The 19,306-nt window shown below is 47.3% G+C and overlaps 1 protein-coding gene across 3 annotated transcripts; it reads right to left on the bottom strand.

Moving 5' to 3' along the window:
* Nucleotides 1-3,587: 3,587 nt before the first annotated feature.
* WBP2NL (WBP2 N-terminal like) lies at nucleotides 3,588-18,524 on the bottom strand. 3 transcript variants are annotated; one of them, XR_006572980.1, is made up of 9 exons: nucleotides 18,413-18,524; nucleotides 13,427-13,535; nucleotides 11,600-11,735; nucleotides 9,505-9,597; nucleotides 8,381-8,587; nucleotides 7,664-7,801; nucleotides 6,782-6,858; nucleotides 4,437-5,731; nucleotides 3,588-3,985 (listed from the first exon to the last, which is right to left on the bottom strand). XR_006572980.1 is itself a non-coding variant. In XM_044983734.1 (8 exons), the coding sequence occupies exons 1-8, from the start codon at nucleotides 18,469-18,471 to the stop codon at nucleotides 5,684-5,686; spliced, it is 867 nt and encodes a 288-aa protein (XP_044839669.1). In that variant the 5' UTR covers nucleotides 18,472-18,524; the 3' UTR covers nucleotides 3,588-5,683. The 3 variants fall into 3 exon arrangements, 2 of the variants coding, with proteins under 2 accessions (XP_044839669.1, XP_044839681.1); XM_044983734.1 differs by having other exon boundaries at nucleotides 3,588-5,731; XM_044983746.1 differs by lacking the exon at nucleotides 18,413-18,524 and adding an exon at nucleotides 17,931-18,098 and having other exon boundaries at nucleotides 3,588-5,731.
* Between the last annotated feature and the right edge of the window lie 782 nt (nucleotides 18,525-19,306).

Consider the following 19,306-nt stretch of genomic DNA (forward strand, 5'->3'; position numbering starts at 1 on the left):
GAGAGGGGGAGGTGAGCTGGGGCCGGGTGGACAGCTGCCCGAGCCTTTGTTAAATTTAAAAGCTTTTTAGAACCGGTTGTCCTGGAACAACCAGTTCTAAAAAGGCTTCTAAATTTAACAACCGGTTCTTGTGAACCGGTGCGAACTGGCTGGAGCTCACCACTGTATGCAGCCATATGCTCAGTGTTACATCATAGGCAACTGAACAGCAAGTGAGGGCTGGGGAATCAAACTCAATTTGTATTGGTTACTGCATGGAGCACATTTTTTCAGTCCAAAAATTTGGACCAATTCTAATCAGTAAAGCACTATAAGCATTTTTAAGGCCATACTGTCCTTTACACCACTCTGGCAATGTAAAGGAGCCTTAAAACTTTTACAGCTGTTTTATACTCCTGGGAAAATTCACTAAGCATGCAGGCTGCTACATTCTGCTCTGCCTGAAGGGACAGAGCCTGCCCCCTGCCTACCTCCTCAGAAACATCCTGAAGCCCTGGCCCTCCACACCAAGTGTGCCGCAATAGCGAGTGAGAGGAACAGAGTGTCTCTCTCTCACATACATATGATTGCCCAGCTCCCCTCCCCTCCTGGCAGAGATTTATGTCTCTACCAGCTGCTCTGGGCTCCTGAGCCAACCTGCCTGCGTTGCCAGGGAGGGATGTGTGACCACTCTTGTGGCTTCCCCATCAGAAGTCATTTTTCTGCAGGGAAGCAAAGAAAGCTGTGGGGGACAAGAATTCTGCACATGTGAAGTGATGCAGACTTCCTCCAGTAGCATGGGCTTAGCTCCTTACTCAGTGGGAAGAATATTTCAGAACACTAGGGGCCCACTAGGCTGGATGAATGGGACAGGCTGCAGGATATGGATTGGAGGAATGTGTGGAATGCTTCTGCATGCACCAAATGACACCAGCAAATGGCTGCCCACTGCTCTCCCCCTTCCCATACAGCAGCCTAACTAGGGCTCTGACAATGTCTCACTGCAGTAGAATGTACTGTTTATACAATGGGAGAGGCCTATGCTTTAAAAAAAGCTGGGTACTGACTGGCTGCTAGCAGAGCTGGCCTTGACCATTTTGGACAGAACTGCAAGTCTTTTGTTAGGTGATCCTTCCCCCACAATGTAATCAATACTGGTTTATTAGTACACTACAAGCTGCACGACTGGCCTGAGGAGTTTGGAAGAATCTCTACTAGGTCCTCCCAACCCTCCTAGGGCAGAAATAGAAGCCAGCTGCTTGTTCCTTTCCACTCCAGCAAGCTGATAACATTGATTTCCAGCTGTTTGTGTTTTCAAGCCTGCCTCTGCAAGGAAAAGGGCTAGACACCTGCTGTAGGACAGACATTCTATGTTCCCTGCATAGTTGCCCCCAACCAGCAATGACAGTAGGGAGTGGCACAGGCTTTGCAGAACCAGCCAGGTGCTGGTGAAGAGAACTCTAAACATTGCTTTCCACTGAAAATAAATAAAAGAGGAACTGCACTTGAGCACTGTAGGCAGGACAGTAGTTTCTAGCTCGATTTTATTTTAACTAGAAAAGTGAGTCACAGCTCTAAGTTTTACTGGAACTGCTGGCCCACTAAGCAGCATAAAATATGTTACCAGCTAGCACAGGGGTTATCACTAGGGTGACCAAATGTCCCATTTTTAAAGGGACAGGCCAATTTTGGGGGACTTTTTCATATCTAGGCACCTATTTTTTTTTCCACAGTTGCTATCTGGTCACCCTAGTCATCAGTCATACCTGTAATGTACCATCTCAGGCTGGAGGGCCAGTGCTATAAAACCCATGCTAGGAAATGGAATTGTGTACATTATAGAGGGTGAGCTGATGCAGAGCGGGGCCTAGTTTTAGAATTCAGGCTTCACTGCCACAATCTTTTTTTTTTTTTTTTTTTTTGTAATGCAAAGTCCTCTCTCAAATCTGTAACTTTGTCTACAGTAAAAACAAGAAATTTAAGATTTTCTCCTCCTGCATAAGAGTCATTGTTAGATCTTCCTTTTATCCTTGTGCCATAAAGAAAATCTAGCAAGTCAAGTTGTTATGAGGTACGGACCCACTTTCTGTCCTCACACTGTCTGGGGGGAGGGCTGGCTAGAGGGGAAAGAACACAGGCTCTGTGTAGGACCCATATAAACAGTGCAATTCTTTTGTTGACTTTGTTACTGGCCAGAAAACATTCCTAGAGCAATGGTCTTCCCCACCACACATCACTCACTGGAGTTTTAAGGAGTCAAAAGTTGGCACCAGCTTCCTTTCACTCTTCACTAGATAGAAACTGGGAGTTGGACCAGCTGGCTGGAGGACAGCAGTGAGTGGCCCTGTCCATGCTAACAGCTCCTGCTGCAAGCTCAAAGAAGGGCGTAAGCTTTTCTCCTTCCCATTAGACAGAAGGCTCAGTCTATGCTACTGAGCCAGCCAGCCTGGGTGCAGGCAACAGCTGGCTGCAGTCACACTTTTGCCAAGAGCTTCTTACTTTTCCTCCTCTCCTCGCATGGTCTTTGTAGCAGTGCAAACCAAGCTACTAGTGTCAAGCCCTCCACTGCAAACATGGAGGGTGACCAGATGTCCCGATAAAATTGGGACCGTCCTGGTATTTAGGTGTTTGGCCCGTGTCCCGACCGATATTTCGCTCCGCTGGCAACACTCAGTTGTTTTTTTTTTTTAAACCAACAGCAGCACTCGGCTTTTAGCTTTTTCTCCAGCTACCTACCCCCCTTGAAGCTATCCCACATTTGGTGCCGCTCTTTCAGCGTAGCAAGTGTCAGATGCACGAGACAAACTGTACAAGGAGGGAGGGATAGCTCAGTGGTTTGAGCATTGGCCTGCTAAACCCAGGGTTGTGAGTTCAATCCTTGAGGGGGCCACTGAGGGATCTGGGGTAAAATCAGTACTTGGTCCTGCTAGTGAAGGCAGGGGGCTGGACTCAATGACCTTTCAAGGTCCTTTCCAGTTCTAGGAGATAGGTATATCTCCAATTATTATTATAGGTGAATGTGGAAGAAAGGTATTTTGGTCCCAGGGATTTAACCTACACCCAGAAGCTGGAACAGCTGACCACCATCACAACTGGGCAGCAGGGGAAGAACTGAGGACCTTCCAAAAGGATCAGTGCTAGTTGTGGGACCAGGGCAAACGAGCCCTTGAAAACAGCTGTTTATAGAAGAGCTGCAGGAATACTGCATTAGCAGAGAACTCCCACAGCCTGTTGGTGGTACTGGGCATGCCACAGGAAAGGGTTAGTGTGCCACTCTGAGTTAGCTAGGACATTAGTTGCAGCAGCTAAGGCAGCAATGGCAAAAGGCAGCCCCCCTCCCCTCCCAACCTAAGGGATAGGCTATAACCACAGCCAGAGGTGCAAGTGGAGTGGGATTTTTAACTAAAGGTCATTTTCCCCACCCTAGTTCTACAGCCCAGCTAAGCAGTGCTCCAGGGGAGGGACCATGCACTGATCACAAAGCCACAAAAACAATCCCACAACCAATTATGTTTTTTTGCAATTCGTACCCTATCCATTCCATTTTTCTTGCCCATTGCATGGCACGCTGGTGGCTACACGCACACCACTGAACTGACACACAGGCCTGAAGATTCCAATGCTTCTGTATTAAAGTGCAACACAAAAGATATTACAAACATTGATGGCAGAACATTTTTAATTCCAGAAAGTTATTAGAGAATCTTTGACTCAGATTAAAAAGGTTTCTTAGAAAAGGAAGTTCCTCCCTTGCAGATGGCTGCTATGCGGAAGAATGTCAGGCAGCTACAGGAATACACACACCTTGTGTGAGCCTTGCTTGTACAATAGCCTAGCACATAGGGAGCAAAGGGGGAGGGGGGGAGAGAGAAAGAGAAACAGTCCCTACCCCTGAGTGAGAACAGGGGGTGGGGAGGGGCTGAGCAGGCCCTACACTGGGAATCAGAGATGCTCCACTAGACACGTGTGATTCTCTTTGGGAAACAAGTTTGCGGGGCATCAGCTCCTAAGGGAGAAGAGAAGGTCCCGGCTGAGTTGCTCTACTCTCAGTAACAGCCTAGGGTTAGCAGTAACAGCTACATTACAAAAACATATTGGTTAGTACTGGTAAGTGGGCACCGCCACACCCCAGGGGGATACCATGCAAGCTGTAAAGAGCCATCCAGTTACCCCACCTCCATTGAACAAACCAACCCACCCCCTGAGATTCTCTTCCTCACCCCCACTACTGTTCAGATGCCAGCACATTCACACCAGCACGGCTTTAGTTGCCCATGGAGGGGAGACGGACTCCTCTCTGCCCCCACCTAGTGCTTTCTAGGGAAGCTAGCACAGGGTATGAGGTTGCTCAGAGCAATAGCTTCTGATCCCATCCCTATGGTAAGGCTGTTGCCAAGGGTTATTCTCTCCTTGGTGAAACGTGCTGTCAGTAGAAAACCCTAATACTTCTCACTCACCCGCACCCGCAGCGTGGCTGCTGCTGCACACAGCACTGCTGCACAGAGGGGCCAGTTTCTAGGAGAATTAAAGGAAGATTTGGATTAATTCCCACTCCCATTTGCTCAGAGCTCTGTAGCCAGATTCCACTCCCCTCCACCCAATCCCAATTTGCTTTTCTACTGCCCATCTACACAGGCATGCTGCTTTCAGAAAGCCACTGCCCATTTCCAGGTTAGACGCACGGGTTCCTCCCAAGTCTTTCATTGGCCACCTGCATCAGGTGGACACAGAGTCTGGCTTTCACTGCATTGAAGAGATCTGGTAACACATCCCCCTCTCCTCAAAACTACATTTACAATACAAAAGAGAAGCTTCTCACAATAGAGGGGAGAGGAGGAAGAACCCTGGGTGTCTGCACACCCCAGCAAGTAGGGCATCTCGCCTCTTCCAGCCATCTCCTGTTTTGAGAGAGGCAGGTTTCCTGGGAAAGGAGACAGGTGCATACGGGGGGCTTTGCTGTGTCCAAGGCAGGTGTGTAAAACTGCACCTGTGTTTGCTCCTCTTTCCTGCAGGGCCAGTGATTTAGCCAAAGCCAGTTCATACTCCCTTGCTGCTACTGCTTAGTCAGCATTGTACTTGGCCTCTCCACACTGAAGCCCACACTGCAAAATGCTTAACTAGGTTGAGTGTGTCTCAGGAGCCGTTTCCCAGGTTACAATGTGGCCCAGTTCCAATGAAGCTGAGGTGACACAAGCCTCCAGCACTTCACTCGATTCCCTTACAAAGGGAACAGCACCCATGAAAAATGTAACATGCTCCTCCTTTATACCAACATGGGGAAACCCAGCAGCCCATTGCCTCTTTCCTTCTTACTTATGGTTGCCCCAGAGGAAATTTAAAACCACTGTCTCAAACCATTTTCCCTCACTCAAATCAAGAAGCCGTAATGTTTTATTCCTACGTTAGCGATGCGCTTTCTCTGCTGGTCTAAGATTTCAGCCCTCCCCTCAAACTCAAGGCAAAAGCCTCGGAGGAACAGCGCTCTGGCCCTGGGATGGAAAGCAATCAGGCGGGAAAACGCTGCTGCCGTTTCTGCTGTTCCACTTGTATTGTCACACTCAATGTTTAAAGAGGGCGGGTGTTACGCCACCCAACGCTATGTATATTATAGACACACATGAAGCCTAGAGATACACTGAACTGAGGGGGTGGTGGTGAGGACAGAAGTGTCTTTGGGGAGCAGTTGGTGGGTGGGTTCCTTCTGTTAGTTGTTCTTTTTCTCAGCAGGAGGTGCATAAGGAGGCGGCTGGTCCTGCAAAGTGAGAAAAAACAGACTTGGTGACTGATTCTATCTACAGTCAGCAGTGTTGTGTGTAGCTGTTCACCTCTCCGGGCATTCCCAGGCTTAGCTTACGCACCCAACCTTTGCCATCGGCTACAGCTTGAGAGATACTAACGTGACAGGGGTGGGGCCTATATGTTAGGCTATAGCTACCCTGGGGAGTTTCTTCCCAGTTTCAGTTCCATCCCAGAACCTTTGCCAGTTCCCATAATGCTTCAAATGAGGCACCACACAAAAAAGATGAACACCAAAAGAGTCCCTTTAAAAGCCCATCAGGATGTGTGTACTTCATTAAGAGGAGCACTGTGATTGGACATTGTTTTAATCCTCATCTTCCTCTCAACCTCCCAGTGACTCTGTGGTTCCTGTGGCAGTTTGTTAGGACAGATCTTGTCAGTCTCCCCCGGCCCAGAACAGTCTAAACCTGCATTAACCCCTTCCTTTTTAGTTCCTAAATCTGGCTACCCCCATTCTTGCAGAAGCTGATAAATGTATTGTTTCTGTACAGGAACAACTTTCGTGCAGGTCTGAGAGTTCCCTGCCTTCTTGATCAGAAAAATACTAAGACTGATTCCAGGAACAGTGATTAAGTATGAGTATTCTGATGAGCCTTCTTTGTAGGAGAGAGTGGATAGATCATTTCTAAATAGCAAAGCAGTGATCGTAAATCTCCTGCTTTGGGGAGCCAATTGCCTGTGGGGGTCAGGAAGAAATGAGACACCTAGACCCATCTAAGTTCAACTGATCTGGTGCATGTGGGTGGGTCCACTCTCCTCTTGAGGATCAAGCACTGCCCGAAGCTAGACTAGATGGGCAAAGAGCCTGCTCAGGTACACCCAGAAGCAAGATACTAGACTTGGTGCGATGTGGCACGGCATGGGCTATGCGCTCTGACCTGAGCAGCTGCTGCAGTAAGATGACAAGCTGCCCAGGATTCAGCTGTAGCAGCTGAACAGCAAGCGCATTAGCTCCGCTTACCCCTTTGCCCTCCAGCCCAACAGACAACTCAACCTTGCTTACCATAGGCATATAGACATTGTGGGGATTGGCTGGGTTGTAATAGGCACTCGAAGCTGCTTCTGCTGCTTTACTGCCACCTACAGGGTACGGAAAAAAACACAACCTTCTTAACTTTACAAGTAATGAATTCAGCTTCCCAGCCCCCACCTAACAGAGAATATCTATTTTTAAGATGGGGAAAACAGATTCCCAGACAAGTTAACTGGCTTTCCTAAGGTCACAAAATAAGTCTGTAGCAGAGCAGGGAACAGAACCCACATCCCCCAGCTCTGCTTAAACCACCGGACAATGCTTCCTTGTTAATAGATATCCTGGGCTTTACAGCTCTCTGGGAGCAAGACAAGTCGCCCCTCACATGAGCTAGGTCACACTTGATTTTAGCCTAAAGATAACCATGGCATAGTTGTGGACAGTGGAACTGTGGCTATTAGCCAGGCATAATGCTAGACTATAAAATGATCTGGAACTTTACATCGCCAATTCCAACTGATAGTATCCGGCAGCAGTTTGGCCTGTACCTGTGGTCATCAACGCAGACCTTCTGTTCCAAAAGGATCCCCAGGTAATACTTTCAGTAGGGTCTCCTTCCTGCTATAGCAGGTGGCTTCTGTGTGCCATACCTTTTAACACAGCTTTCTTAAGCAGACTCTAGAGACAAAAGGTGCCAAGAGGACCAGTTTGCAACATCAGAGTCAGCTCTCAATTGTACTTTGGGCCTGCTCATGAGAGCAAGGGACTTGCTCATGCTGGACAGAACTTCCCCCACCCACCACAAACTGCCTAGAAATGGGTGGCTCAAAGAGCCTGGAACAAGAGAAATTCCATCATTCACATCTACAATCCCTTGGACCTGCACCTCGAGAGTCCCTCCTGCTCCCTTACCTGGCATTCCAGGCTCCATGCAGGCTGTAGGGGCTGTGGGAGCTGTAGGGGCTGAAGGTCCTGCGGTAGGAGGGCCGGGGTAGGGGGGAGGAGGAGCCATATACAGGGGGTTCATGTCAGGAGGAGGTGGGTACATGCCTGTAGAAAGGAGACACATTAAAAAGGTGCTTTAAGCCATTCCCGTGGGACATATGGCAGGCTTAGTTTACAGGCCTGTTGCTTCTGTCCAGAGCGGATATACACAGGTCAAGGCAAGTCACCCGAACATAAACAGCAGCCGCTCCACAGCAGGATTTTATATGGCTGTAGCGCCTTTGACCACAGAGGGCTTTGCTGACAACAATCACTCCCCATATTTGCCGGCCATTCTCTGCCAGAAGGTGCTACCCAGCTTAGGATGTCGTATCCTTTATTTCCTGTCCCACTGGATCTCTAGGGAGACGCAACAATACTCAAGCTGGATTTTAGCAGGACACCCCAGTCCTTGCAAGGAAATGCTTCCGTGACCCGGAGGAGTCAGGGCCCTTATAAGGCTAACAATGCTGCTCAGAGAGAATGGGCTGCTGCTATACAAGCCATCCCCCAGCTATGTTGGAGTCTTGTGTTCTTTACTCCAACACAGTCCTTTACAGCTCCCAGCACACACAGCACGTGCGCTCTGCCTCTCACACAACACTGGTATGTTACAAGAGGTTGAAGGCCGTCAGAAGGCTTTACCTGGAGGTGGTGCGTAAGGGTATCCCATGGGTTGTGGAGCTGGTCCATATCCATTCATTGGGGGGGGCACGTAAGGGGAAGGTCCATTAGCTGGCTGAGGGGCATAGCCCCCTGGTGCCGGTGAATAACCTCCTGGAGCAGGGGTGTACCCCACAAAGGCAGGCATATAGCCATAGCCAGTATTCTGGGCAGGAGCCCCTCTGGAAGCTAAAAAGAATTAAGTTCAGCAGGTCTGACTCAGCACACTGCCATGCAATTAAAATGGAGCAGCAAAGAAAAGGAAAGAATGGTCACATTAATTTAGTCTGATCTGCCATTGCAACAGAGCTATGAGCCACTGGGTCCTGGAGCAATGGCTCTGCCCAAAACCCATCTAGCAATAATCTCTTCTTCTCCCAGGTTCACACACTGCTGGGGTAGTTAACTGTGCCAGTCTGGACGCTGGGGAGCAGGGTTGGACCCTGAGCTGGGAAGAGCTTATGGAGATGACTCAGATTAACCCTGCTCTGCAATATTTACATAGATACTAGCCACTAAAGCTTGCCAAAAAAAGTCTCCACCGAAGAATGTGGTTTCATAAAAAATAATAATAATGGAAAATCCCACACACATTTAAGAGGTTTTTCTGATCAGGAAAATCTATACAAGAAGTTTCCAACCAAAATCTAAACAAAAAAAATCATTTATCTATTTTTGGAAGCCAAAAATGGGAAGTTTTCCTCCCTCCACTCCATTTTTAATACGCTTTCTCCCCTTTGGGAAAACAGAGTTGGGTAAGCTAAGTGTGAGAGTAGTTCCCCCACACACCACTCTAATCTCATGTTTTCCTACTTTTTCCAGTTGGAAGACAGAGGGGAAAAGATTTTTTTTAAAAGGGACTAGGGGGCTCATTCCAAGAATTGGGAATATTACATTTTTTCAGTTTTCCAAAACCAGAGCATTAAGACCAACAATAGGGTGTAGAATGAAGACAAAAGTTCTCATGGAAAAGTCAATTTTTTTTGATTGAGAAGTTTAGAAGGGTTATTCCCCCTGCTCACCCCAAGTTGTTTACTGCAGCAAAAGTTAATTTTCCAGCCAACTCTTCTAGCTAAAGAATATTCAAGCCTCTGAAGGTCACTTACCATTAGTGGCAACCCTGAACATCAATTGTCCAAACTCAATGGCTCCTCCACTGTTGAAGGTCATTTTAAAGGAAGCCTGCCCTTCCCAGCCCCCTGAAGGAGAAAGTGGGAATTACAAATGAAACCATTAAATATACTCTGAAAGATTAACACCAAGAAACGGGTCTGAAATTGGATACGGATTATTAGTTGATTTATTTCCTACAAGCTCCCAACTTAAACAAGAGACCAAACAGGGTTTGGACAATTATTGCAGACCTGCCAGCAGGAAGGCACCACCAGCTTCCTTCACACTGGTCACTCAGCTGACTTGTATACAAGATAAATCTCAGTGAGACCAGGAGAGGGTGTTTGTCCGGGAATTTCCTTATTTTTTTAAAAGGAGAGTCTAAAATATGGACGTGCAGAAGTTGCTGTAGATCTATATTTTCTGCTGGCAGGCTCAGAGAGAATCCAATTGCAAATACGATGTAGAAAGGACACCCTTTCCACCAAACTACATGGACTTTGAATCAGGGTCTGAAACTCAAGCCAGGATTGGAATCAAATATTCCATCAGCAGACTCTTCACCCTCTTTGAAGCACAGCAGCTTAGATAAAGATTACCAAGTTTTAGGCCTAACAGGAGTTTTTAGAAATTCATTAGCACATGCTAAAATCCCCAAGATAAGTCACCCAAACTGTACAAATGGGTGGGTTTCCTTATTGGAGGACAAGTGGATAAAGCAAATTGGGAATTTTTAAAGCAAGTTGCCAGATGGGAGATTAAAGTTTGAGTTTTAAAACAAAAAGCCCAGGTTCCAAAATCTGTTGTCTGATTAATTTATTCCAAGAAAAGTTGTCCAGAGAGACTGTATGAGAAGTTTGGGGTTTTTCTGCACATTGTTAGAGGAGGAATAAAAAAAAAAAAATAACTATCAGACATATAAATTGAAAGGGGTGTGGCAGTTCAACAACACACTTAAACACTGCATTACTCAAATTTTATTCTTTCCTATTGTCTTATCAGTAGTAGTTTAGCTTGGGCAAGTTACCCAATGAATCAGCAACCTACCGCTATACTTCCCACCATGAAGCAACACCCCAAGCCAGCAAGAAAGGCTGGGGTAGAAGGAAAAGATTTCAAGAAGTATAAAAACAAACTGATATAGTAAAAAAGGTATCTGAGACCACTGCAGTGTATGTGCAGAGTAGATTATGCAGAAAGCTCTAGCTATTCAAGAGCCTGAGTGACCCAGACATGAGACACCATTACTATAGCAGAATCTCCACGAAGAGTGATTTTATTGCCGGGGAAAGGTGCTGGATTCACAGCCTTGGAGAGCTAGTCCTCACTAGAACAAATACAGAAGCAGCCAGCAGAGATGCAAGATTTCCTGATGCACATTTCTCCTACCCAGGTGCCTCGGCCCCAGAGGAACTAGTACTATGACTGAGGGGAGTTGTCTCAGGGGCCCTTTTTTGTCCTGATTTTGTGTTCTGTAAGTGCCAACAATTAGTGCCAACTGTGACTGTTGTTTCTGAGATGGACTACTAGGAACTAGAACAAGACCAGCAAGTCATTTCAAACAGGGCAACACAAGTGTCAGATGGTCACAATTTTCAGCCACTACTAGCTTGGGGTCAGGTCTGAACCAGTGATATACAGAGATGCACATGCATTTCAGTGAAGAAAGGTCTGCTGATCTCCAGAGAAGCGCTCTCACTTTGTTGGTTTCTATTCACGACGTACAAGATCAGCAGTTGAAGCTGGTGAACCCATCACTCGCCTACCCTCTCTAACTCTTTCTCAAGCTGAGCCTAGGAAGCAACTAACACATGTAGAAATTCAAAGATTAAGTAATTTTCTTATAACATTTGGATCATGGTTACAAGTTTATATTGGACAAAAATACTCATTATGAGTCTTTTGGGGGGCTTTCCACTAAACTTAGGACATGCTGGCATGTGGGGAAATTGACTGGCATATTTCACCATTGCTATGCCACACAATTTCTCATGTGGACAAGTCCTGGGCTAGAAATTCAGCAGAAGGGAAAAAGTACTTGGGAAGCTCAGTTAAGTCTGCTTGGAGCGGAAACACATTAACACACACCTCCTGCCTCAGCCTGGATCACGCCTTTGATGTAATTGGCAGCGAAGACAGGCTGCTCGACGGAGCACCCTTTCACCAAGTAGAATGGCATCATGAAGGACATCAGGGGGTCCTTGCCTTTAGACACAAAGATCATCTGCAAGATAGAGAGGACATTTTAAAGTTGTTAATTTACAATCAGTCTTTATACCTAGAGCGAAACAGGCAATTTCAAGAGTGTTCAAAGCAGAGACTGCTTTAAAAAGCTGGTAAAGAGAAACTACAGCTCTGGAACGTGCAAGTTCCTTTTCTACAGCTACATAGCAGTTTTCATCCTGAGAGATCCAAAAGAACTTCGACAACCACATATTTAGGGCTCCCACACCTGAAATGTGCAACTTCCACAGTAGCGTGCAGTTGAAACCATGTAAATTAAGAAGTATTTTCTCCCTTTAAAACCTCAAACTACTGCACTATTTTTGTGACACAGTCTGCGGCACTGCAGCTTGAAGCTCTACTGCACCGAAGTGGACCAGAAGATGTGTGGTCTTTCTGCCCAAATCTAGCAGCCTGTTTGAATAGTAACTTAGCAGTTACTATCATCATTCTTAAATAAGGAAAACCAGAGGCAGGGGATAGAAGAGCAGTGCCCTGGCCTAACATTCCCCCTCTCATTAAAAAGAGATAATGTCACAGGCTACTTGTAACTCACTGCAGCGTACAGAAAAGCTGCCGCATTGCATCTTTCACAGCTATTACACCCTTCCTGGATCTAACTCATTGGTGCGTCCAGTGCTTTGGCAGATTCAGTGCAGCATATCTAGTTAAAGCTAAGTCAAAACAAGACACTCAAACTGAATGAGCAGCCATCTACAGACTTACAAACCAAAAGCTGTGAATTCAGACCAGCTTAGTTCGTTTGGTGACTGTCTCTAGAGAAGCACTGGCTAAGTGAAGAATTCTAGAGTGCTGCTGGCACCTGAAGACTGGATACAGTCCAAAGGGATGAGGAATACTTGTAGGCATACAAAATTTTGCATGAGCCACATCATAAGCCACAGGACTGAAGACAGGAAAGATTTACTGTCCATCCCTCAAGCCAGTACAGAACTGACCCCTTTAGGAGGTTCTCCAGGGCTTTCCTAGTCCAGTTTTTGGGACTACACTGAACAGTTTCCCCAAGTCCTTTGTACGTTCGCTCATCAAAACACTTGCAGAAGCATCATAGCCCCCTTCAATAATCTCTGGAACAGCAGGAGAGGGTTTTTTACCCCCAGCTTTTAGCTTTCAAATGTTTACTAAGAAGGGGGTTGTTTCAATCAGGTTAGGCCACTGTGCCTGTATGATAAGCCTTAACAGGTCAAAGCCTAAGCCCATTTACATGGACCTAGAGTACAGTATAAGTCAACTCCTGTTCCAGTTTAAAAGGCTACATACAGCAGCAGGCATGAGAATTGAGAAGCCAAGTTAAACAGTGGCTGGTGTTCAGGACAGACAGACTTTGGATGTGCGTATGGAGGGGTGTGTTCTCTCTCTCTCTCTCTCTCTCACACACACACACACACACACACAATTTTGAAGACTTTCAAAGGAAATAGTGGAAGCTCCACTGACTGACATTGAAAACAGAACAATGTAAAAGACACATGAAAACATGCTGTAGAGAACAGAACAATCTGGCCCTGGCTGGGAAAGGGGGCTGTGGAGAAAAGGGCAAGCATGATCTATTTCCACCACTCTCTCCCATCTTGAATTTCTAGCCTCCTCATAACTAGGAGATTTACCCAATCATTTACAAGCCTCCAGGTCTAGAAGCCTGTGGGAAAATGCTGCTGGCTCAAGACTTACCCTGTAGGGGGTGAGGTATACCATTCCCTTCTTGGTGCCTTTGAAGATTTCAGCCTTGTCAGACACATCGCTGAAGGAAAGCTCCACATCTTTACAATGCTTAAGAATACTGCAGGAGGAGGAAGAGACAGACATCAGGGATACATAGTATCAAACAGTCCTAAAGCTTGTGCCATCAACATACGTTAGTTGGCATGCCAAGGGCCAGGTCATTTCCCTAAGAGGCTCAGTTCAGATATGGATCCCACCGTCTCTCTCTGCGTATGCATGCACCGTTTATGCTACTCTCTCAATAAGTACAACACCCAATCCTATTCTGCCCAGGGAAGCCTCTAGCCTCAGGAGGGTTTGTTTCTCCCTGCATTTCCAAAGCCATTTGAGACAGTTGTTGGGGAAACCGTTCGTTTCTCATTGAAAGCCAGTCGATACAAAAGGTCACAGCACAGAATAAGCACAACTAACTGCAGTATTTCTTTCGGGAATAAGCGCATTGCCTCAGAGCAAGTCCCTGTCTGACTAGTCCAGTATCTGTATGTTGATGCTACGCAGGAAAGCATAACCCCAGTAATGCAACCACAGTTGTGTCAACTGTACTAACGACGACGCTTCTTCATAGCTAGGCTAACTACAGATGCGGTCACATTTTCTGGAAATGACCGAGGACTATCAGCAAAGATTAGCGATAAAGAGCAATGCTTCCAGGGATAGGAGAATTGGGGAAGCACTGTTCCTGGTGGTAGGGTTTAAACTTATTCAATGATCTAGGAGAGGGAGCCAACATGTTAGTGAAGTTTGCTACAGACACTACCCCGTGAACACTAGCAATGACAGGAAATAATATAGGGACTTAGGGATAACAAATATGAGTAGAAGATAAAGTCAATTTGAGAAAATGTGGGGAAGTGCTCCAAAACAGACAAAGAGAAGCGGAAATACTGACAGACTTAGGGAGTGACGAGTTTGCAGTGTATTATGCCAGGAATAAAAAGACAAAACAAAAAAAACAAGTGCACTGCAATTCTGAGCAGCATACAGAGGCATCATAGATGAGGTGGCTACATAGGGCCTTGATGAGACCATATTTCAAAGGCTCCATTCAGTTTTAGGGACCCTGCTACAGAAATATGGGCAAATTAGAAAACAGCAAAATTACTGAAAGAAGAATTAAAGGGACTTGCTTCTGAAGTAAACAACTGAAAGCTAGATAACATTTAGTGGAACTATTTAAGGGAGACACAGGATAACAATCCACAAGGATCTGAAAGGTGTAGCTGTCAAGGATGGAGGGAAATTTAGAGTATTACTGAAAATGCAATACTCTAGTGACACTCCTGCAAGGCTGGGAGGGACAGACTGAATGACTTAATACAGGGGTGGCCAACCTGAGCCTGCAAAGGAGCCAGAATTTTCCAATGTACATCGCCAAAGAGCCACAGTAATACATCAGCTCCCCAGTGCCTCCTGCCTGCCAGCAGCCCCCACCAATCAGCACCTACTCCCACTGCAATCAGCTGTTTCACATGTGCAGGATGCTATGGGGGGAGGGGAGTGAGGGCATGCAAGGCTCATGGGAGGGGCAGGGGCGGAGAGGGGGTTGAGCAGTGAGCACCCTCCAGTACATTGGAAAGTTAGCATCTATAGCTCCAGCCCCGGAATCAGTGCCCAAGTAAGGAGCCACATATTAACCTCTGAAGAGCCGCATGTGACTCCAGAGCCACAGGCCTAATAGGTTCTCTCCAATTCTCAGATGCTATGGGAAGACATTTCTTCTTAACTAGAGCAATTGCTCATGTCTAATCCAGTTCTGAATCCCACCAAACTCTTTGCCTCAGCAATATTCTATGGCAGTACATTTCATAGGTCACTTTTACATTGTGTAAAAATAACTGTCATGTACCCAATTTAAAATGTGCCTTTTTAAAGAGCTTGTTTTAATCATACTTTATACATATGTAGGTAAAACAGTACTTAATACGTTTAGTATACCAGTGCAGTGGTAATTACATTAAACCTACTGAACAATTTTACTTATAAGTACAGGACTGTCACAGGGAGGGCTCGGCTCTTAAGTCAAACTGGCTTCATCTCACTTGTGACAAAGCTTTATCCCTGGTAATGGGTTTGAGGTCAGAGCTCAAGTGATTCTGGCAGGTCACCTGGCTCTTAGTTAAGAGGCCAAGAAGTAGCAGGTATGGGGAAGGATCTGGAAAGGGGCCAGGATCTGATTTAATTCATGTTGGAGTTTTTTGGTTTTTAGGCTGAAATTCCGCTGCTGTTGGGAATTGTCCAGCAAGATGGCCTAGCAGCTTACAAGGAAAACTACAGCTGGTCATATACCATTTGCCAAATATTACTTGACAAGATTTAAAGTTTTGAGCTTCATAATATTACTTATTAATTTATTTCTGTTATTCACCCAGCTTAAAGGACAATTTAGTAATCTAGAAGGCAGTTTTCTTTCCCACACTTCTCCGTTCAATGTCCTGTGTGTCTCCAGGATCTCAGAGCTACCTTCACACAATTTAAGCAGATGGACCTGATCTGCAAGTCATGAGGCAAGCACTAGCAGCAGTACCATCCCAAGACACCTGGTTTGGATTTCATAAGTGAAGTTACTTCCTGCTACAAGGAGGTGAGGAGTTTGCTCTGCTCAGACCCACCCCCTCTTCAGAGAGAACATTTTGTTAGTTCTGTCTCTGCTCTAGTGACTGTTTTGTCACCCATACTGCAAGGACTGAACTTGTACCCTAATCAGTACCACCACCAAAGTCAATCACATCTCCCCAACAGGGATAGGCCAACACACAATCATATTTGAAAGCCGACTGCTCACATACAACAATTTTGCCCAGAGGCTGTTGACTTTTCACCAGTGATGCTGTTTGACATGCAAGAAATACACACCAAGCTCGAACAGTGAAACTAGGCTGACCAGTTTTGTGATTTTTAGCCATGTTTACTTCCTTTTTCATGCACTAACCCAGTGCAGCTGTTTCAGAGCAGCCAGGGAACCAAATAAACCCCATGAATCCATTGTTTTTAAATGGCACAAAATCATTCTATTTGTTTCAAGTTTGGTAAAACCCCCTCTTTAATTAAAAAAAAAATCAATAAAGGGCTTGAATTAGCATGACTCTGTGCCTTTAGATTATGCCAGCAGACCGGACATTGACCATCCGTCAGGGTGCTATTAGTATCAAGCCACAGCCTCAAGCTCCAAGACCATTTTGGATAGCACAGGAAGCACCACCATGGCCACTCCAGAGTTTGGGAATGAGCCCATAGGCTGAAGTCCTTCAATCTTTTCAGATTGCAGATTATTCAGGAGGGAAATGGGGCAGTTGCAATGGTTGTTCTAGGTCTGAAAGGACTTACTGACAATGACATCTATACTAGATAAACAGAAAGAAGGAAAGAGGAAAAAATGTTCAGTAGCTTGGGAAAAACCAAGCATGAACAACAGGTTGAATAAACAATCTAATAAGACATCCATGGGTGCAGCTTAATGCAAAAGATTAATGTCTGTAAAGGTGCTGCTTTATTTTGATGGTTCACCAGTTGTGAATAATTGTGCCAAACCATAATACAGAATCAGACCAGGAAAACACAGGGCTTGTCCCCATCACTCCTCTCCAGCTCACTATTTACCAGGAGATGAGAAGTGGTCTAGATGTATCTTTAGGGATACCAGAATAGCAGTATTCCGGTAGTCTCCTTAAGAGGTGCACTAATGAAGAGAGGAGGGCCAGAGTTTGATCTGATTTTGGTGGTGCGTTGTTTAGGGTGTAGTCCCATAAAAAGACTATGGAATCTTTAATGGTCACAAGCAGTCAGAGACTCAGAATTACATTTCATTTGGAAAAAGCAAAATAGGAGCTAGAAAGTCAGTGCCTTCTCTACATACCTCAGTTTTTTAAAGGCAGTGCAGCTTTGGGGACAGGGAGAATTGGGTCTCAAACTAGAGGTATGTTTAATATTTAAGGGTATGTTTATTGAAGTAATTTACTGCAGGTCTATTCAGAAAGTGACTACTCCCCTATATGCAACCTGAGCATATTTAATTCAGACCTCAGCACACACTCAAACCCATGCAGCTGTTGCTAATGACCGAGTATGACAAACACTGCTAATGAAAGTGCACGTAATGCCTTGTGATGGAGCTCAGTCACTAATCTGCTGACAAGCTGCAGCTCATGTGACTAGATTCACGCCTATACATTTCCTCTGGGGTTGTCACGCCCATTAACAGCTTTCAGAACAAACTGCCCGGCTGCCAACTTGGGAGCTGGTCAGAGAGCACAGGAAAAAACTGATGCAGAAGTCAAGGAAACAGTATGTGGAGAAGAAACGCTCCTTAAAGAGAGCGGGCTAAGGGAAGCTGGGTTTATCCGGGCAATGATCTAACCACGGCTCATCTCCCAGCGGCCTCTGGGCAGCTCCCGCAAAGAGCCTGACAGTGCTACACACCCGCCTCAGTCTCCCCTCCGCTCACTGCCGGACACACCTGCTTTTCCCACCAACTTTGCACTGACCGGGAAGCCAGTGACCTCCGGCAGCCTGGGTCAAACCTGAAGCTCCCGGGAGCGGGTTTTAAGAAGTGAAATTGGATACGGATTAATCCGCAGCAGCAGGTGTCCCGGGCAGGGCTGCCGCAGCCGGCCCAAGGGCGAGACCCGTGCGGCAGGGCAGCCCTCGTTCCTTCCCCGTCCCTCCGCTCCGGGACCCCGGGGCCGGAGCCGCCGAAGCGCCTCCACTCCCGCGCCGGGGGCGGGCCGGGAAAAGCCCAGCCCGGGGCGGCCGAGCCGGGGCCAGCGGACCCTCCCGGCACGGGGCAGGGCTGGGGCCAGTGACCGGGCCGGGGCTCGGAGGGGGCGGCCGGGCTGGGGCTCTGGTTCGGCTCGGGCCGGGCCGGAGCCGCCTCAGTCTCGTGGGGGAGGGGCCGCGGCACGCGCGGGTCCCACCCTGCCCGGGCACGCGCCCCGGTACCTCTCCCCGGGGGGGGCGATGACCCCGCCGCCCTGCGAGTGGTTCCTGTTCAGCGCCATCTTCCCGGCCAATGGCAGCGAGCGTCCCCTCCCCCCGCCTTATGCCGCGGCCCCGCCCCAGTGACCTCATCGCGCACAGCCCCGCCCCCGTGACCTCATCGCGCACGGCCCCGCCCCCGGGGACTCGGGGTAGAGCCGGGGCGGAGGTAGTCACGTGGCTGGGCAGCTCGCGCGCCAGCCGGAAGGGGGCTGGGCGGATGGGGCGGTCCCATGCTGGCTGGGCAGGCAGAGGGTTGGGGGGATGAGCGGATGGAGAGAGGGGCGCAGGGATGGGTGGTTGGGTTGGCAGACAGAAGGACGGAGAGATCAGCGGGTGGATGGACAGACAGAAGGACAGAGGGAAGAGTGGATGGACAGACAGGTAGGGGCAGAGGGACGGGTGGGTGGAGTGCACAGAGAGGAGTGGAGGGACAGAGGAGTGAAAGGATGGGCAGACAGAGGGGCGGAGGGATGGATGGACAGACAGGTGTGGAGGGATGGATGGACAGACAGAAGGAGGGGAGGGATGGGTGATGGACAGACAGGTGTGGAAGGATGAGTCTTTTCCAGTTTTATAGCACTGTGGCAAAGCTGTATCTGAATGGCTAATTTCTGTCTCTTGTAAACTTCTTAATCAAAGAGCTGTCTGCTCTTGAGGTTGGTGAAATCCACATTTTTGTTTGCTTGTTTCTCATTGGTCTAGAAGGGCCGGTTTGATAACCTGTTAATAAAAGGCCAACTCAAAGAGGTAGGAGAATATTAACCTGATGGGAAAGGACAGCTGAGGGCAGGTCTACACTACGGGGGGAAATCGATATAAGATACGCAACTTCAGCTACGTGAATAACGTAGCTGA

The sequence above is a fragment of the Mauremys mutica genome, chromosome 1 (genome assembly GCF_020497125.1).
Source record: "Mauremys mutica isolate MM-2020 ecotype Southern chromosome 1, ASM2049712v1, whole genome shotgun sequence".
Classification (NCBI taxonomy): domain Eukaryota; kingdom Metazoa; phylum Chordata; order Testudines; family Geoemydidae; genus Mauremys; species Mauremys mutica.